The 3896-nt window shown below is 36.4% G+C and overlaps 1 protein-coding gene across 1 annotated transcript; it reads left to right on the top strand.

Annotated features, from left to right (window-relative positions):
- The first annotated feature begins 1434 nt into the window (after window positions 1–1434).
- LOC116108102 (GTPase LSG1-2-like) lies at window positions 1435–3128 on the top strand. Its single transcript, XM_031394390.1, has 2 exons — window positions 1435–1596; window positions 1690–3128. Exons 1-2 carry the CDS (start codon window positions 1511–1513, stop codon window positions 2816–2818), a joined length of 1215 nt encoding a protein of 404 aa, XP_031250250.1. The 5' UTR covers window positions 1435–1510; the 3' UTR covers window positions 2819–3128.
- Window positions 3129–3896: the final 768 nt, after the last annotated feature.

Here is a 3896-nt window from a genome sequence, read left to right as displayed (position 1 = left end):
TTTTGCCGAGTGAATAGTATTTTGTTTTGGTTAAAAAAGTGATTTCACTTTCATTGCACTGTGTATGGTATATGATCAATTGAAGTAATGAGATTCAAACTACGTTACTGATGTTCTTATTGTAATAGCAATGTGAGTGTTCAGGTTATGCAACATGTATAAAGTAATAGAACGGAACCATTTTAGTACTTCTTTCAAAAGATTTGTATGTCCCAATCTCTCATGGAGTTGATAAACTTTCACAGTGCCTCTTTCAGCAACTTTTATGGATTATGATTTCATTGATGGTTGGTGAATGTTATGATACCAATTATTTCCTTAAGTTTGCCCTTACTGAAGTAGTTTTATATTCTCCAACCTGCCTGAGGCTATATTTTATATAATTCAATTTCATTTATCATATAAATACATTAATTATGAAGATTAAAAAATACTCTTTTATTTTGTGGATCACCTATTTTCCACAGTTCATACTTGAAGTCATGCTTGCTTATGTTCATACTCAACTTATTTGGTTTGTTAATCTGACTTGGAAGTAATTAGTGTTATTTATTTTATTTGATTTAGGAGTTTTTAACTTTCTTCTCCTATTTTAATTAGGCTGCTGTCCTACAACTTATCTTCAAACTTAAGGTCTCCTATGGTAGGTCATTGAGAAATAGAGTAACTGTAGTTTTTCTTCTCTTTTGGGAAGTATCACCTCCTGGCAATCAAAATTTTTGTTAGGCTACTATCATTATCATAACATTGGTATTAAAGCTTTAGATCAAAATGTTACTATTAAGACGGAAACATCAGAATGTTAATTAACAAGTGTGTACAATGGTTGACCATGAGAGTTTAATCAGGCCCTAGATCTCAACTTTAACGAGATGCAATCTCTATTCTCAAACTAGTGTAGAAGGGGGGTTACTGGTGTAGATACATGGCAATTGAATCTAAAGGGAAATGTTGGACCCTCAATTCAATTTAGGGGAAGTGTCGGACCCTCAATTCAATTTAAGGATCTTGATTTAATCTTGAATACATACCTTAAATTTGATGTCTTAAAAGGGGAGGATCTAACAGGTTGGATAACTGGGCCAATCGTTTCTTTAATATTAGTTTAGTACTAGAAGCATAAAAGGTTCTTTTACTCTTTTCATGTGCAAAACAAAGCTTGAGTGGTGTTAATATCTAGCGAAAGCTGAAGATGCAGTCTTATACTCTTGAGTTTGCAGAGGAGCTCTAAATGCAGTTTCATGCAAGTTTCTATGAAGATTATACACATTACTAAGCTTTGTCAAAAATTTATTATATGTGAATACACAATCCAATTTGAATGACTCTTTTTTTTTAAGAAAATAATGACTTTTAAATGGAACCTCAATGTTTAGGCGAAGAGTTATTTCTTTTTGTTTTAATTCAGTGAAAGAAGAGTCGAAGCATCATGTTTCATGTTTCGACCAACTACCATGACAAAGGCTATCACTTTGGCTAATTCGTTATGATTTGACATTTGTTTGTTGTAATGCAGGCATATGCACGAGAGATTGATGCATTTAAGAGGACATTGCTTCTTGTGAACAAGGCGGACCTTTTACCATTTTCTGTAAGGTTAGTATCTAAACTTCAAACTCTTTAATGCTGCCATTCAATTTTCCTATTTTGCAACCTGTTAAAGTATTCATCACTTGGCATTCTTTCCAGGGAAAAATGGGCAAAGTATTTTCGAGATCATGAGATCCTGTTTGTATTCTGGTCAGCTAAAGCTGCTTCTGCAGCTCTGGAGGGAAAAACACTCAGTGGCCCATGGAGGACACAGGATACCCACCAAAAGGTGGATGGCCCTGATACAAAAATATATGGCAGGGAAGAGCTTTTGGCCCATTTACAGTCTGAAGCGGAAGAGATAGTCAAAATGAGAAGGAAATCAGGGTGCAGTATTACAGCAACATCTAACGCTCAATCTCTCAGTGGAAATTTGGCACCAAAGAGTGTAGTGGGATTTGTTGGGTATCCTAATGTAGGGAAAAGCTCAACTATCAATGCTTTGGTCGGCCAGAAACGGACAGGTGTCACCTCTACCCCAGGGAAAACAAAGCATTTCCAGACATTGATAATTTCTGATGAGCTGACGCTATGTGACTGCCCTGGATTGGTGTTCCCTTCCTTCTCAAGCTCAAGATATGATATGATTGCATCAGGGGTGCTGCCCATTGATCGGATGACTGAGCACAGAAAGGCTGTGCAGGTTGTGGCCAACCAAGTCCCAAGGCATGTCATTGAGAATGTGTATAAAATAAATTTGCCGAAGCCAAAGCCATATGAACCACAGTCTCGGCCTCCCCTGGCCATAGAACTTTTGAGGACTTATTGTGCTTCACGTGGGTATGTTGCCTCGAGTGGACTGCCCGATGAAACAAGGGCAGCTCGCCAAATTTTGAAGGATTTTCTTCATGGAAAGCTGCCCCACTATCAAATGCCCCCCGGAATGTCTTGTGAGGAAAATGATATTGAAGATACTCAAGGACCCAGCTTGTCTGAAATACAGGAGTCAGATGAATCTGATATTGAAGATTCTCCAGGAAATGACGGTGACATTGAAAGTGCACCTGTTCTCGAGCATGTGCTGGATCATCTTAACTCATTTGACTTGGCAAATGGGCTTGCTTCAAAGAAGGCTGCTGTTAAGAAGCCTGCATCCCATAAACACCACAAGAAGCCTCAAAAGAAAAAAGATCGTTCATGGAGGGTTGGAAATGATGATGACGATGGAATGCCAGTTTTAAGAGTTTTCCAGAAGCCAGCAAATACAGGTCCTGTAAAGGGTGGATGAAACTCAAATTCAGTATCAATGATAAAACTTATGCCTTCTCTTGTTTGAGTGTGCTCCACTCTCCAGGTGCTTTTTTATGACTCCGCAAATTGGGTACTTGGCCATTTATATGCAAATATATGTAGTTTCGGTTTCTTTAGAAATATATGCAAATAGCTCAAGCATTAATGCAGTAGAAGTGCAGTGATCTGTTTGGAAGATCATTTAAGGGGTGTGTATGTTGTTAATTGCTGAATATAAACACATAAATTAGTCCATGTGCTATTGATTTAGTCGGTCTCCATTAAGTTGGTGGACGATTTTCTTGTTATTTGTACCAAATATCTGCCTCTGAATGCAAAAGTGAACCCTTTAGAAGTAAAATCAAAAGGGTTGCATTGACCATTGATTTTACCTAAAGAATTAGGTGCTGAATCCCTCCTAGGGTCTTTCGGATGTTATATTCCATAATTTCCTGAGCTCTTAACAAAGCTAGAACTGACCCAAAAAAAGAAAGAGAAGTGAATTTTATTGTAATTTTGAGTAGAAAATATGATTAACTCAAACCAAGCGTACTCGGTTTAAATTGGTTTGTTTTGATTATCGGTGGCATATATATGAGTTGATTTCATTGAATCAGGTTAACCCAAACTTTCCAGGTTGGGATGGGGTTAGGTATAAACCATCTAGGTTGATCGATGTGCCCTTGAGTGATACTCAATTTTGGATTCATGCACACCCCTTGATAGTAATATCAGTTTTTGAAAATTAACATTTTATATGAATTTAAAGGTGAGGCATACTAGAAACATTCTTTTTGTCATTTTCTTACTTTTTCATGAGACGCCTCTTGACATGTGTACGGGATACAAAGTGACAATAACATGATAAAAAAGAAAAATTCAAATTTATACATCTTTTCAAGAGAAAAATACTCTAACAAAACCTCACGTCCAAATATACCCCATAAAAAGTTTTTAGCTTTTTTTATAATCTTTCAACATACCCCATTTCATTCCAATTTTGCCCTAAATTAAAAATACCTCAATTTGATTGCAGAAGAAATTTATACTTAAAAATTATATATTTAATAGCAATT

The sequence above is a fragment of the Pistacia vera genome, unplaced genomic scaffold (genome assembly GCF_008641045.1).
Source record: "Pistacia vera cultivar Batoury unplaced genomic scaffold, PisVer_v2 Contig553, whole genome shotgun sequence".
Classification (NCBI taxonomy): Eukaryota; Viridiplantae; Streptophyta; class Magnoliopsida; order Sapindales; family Anacardiaceae; genus Pistacia; species Pistacia vera.
This window is presented reverse-complemented; position numbering and strand designations above follow the sequence as displayed.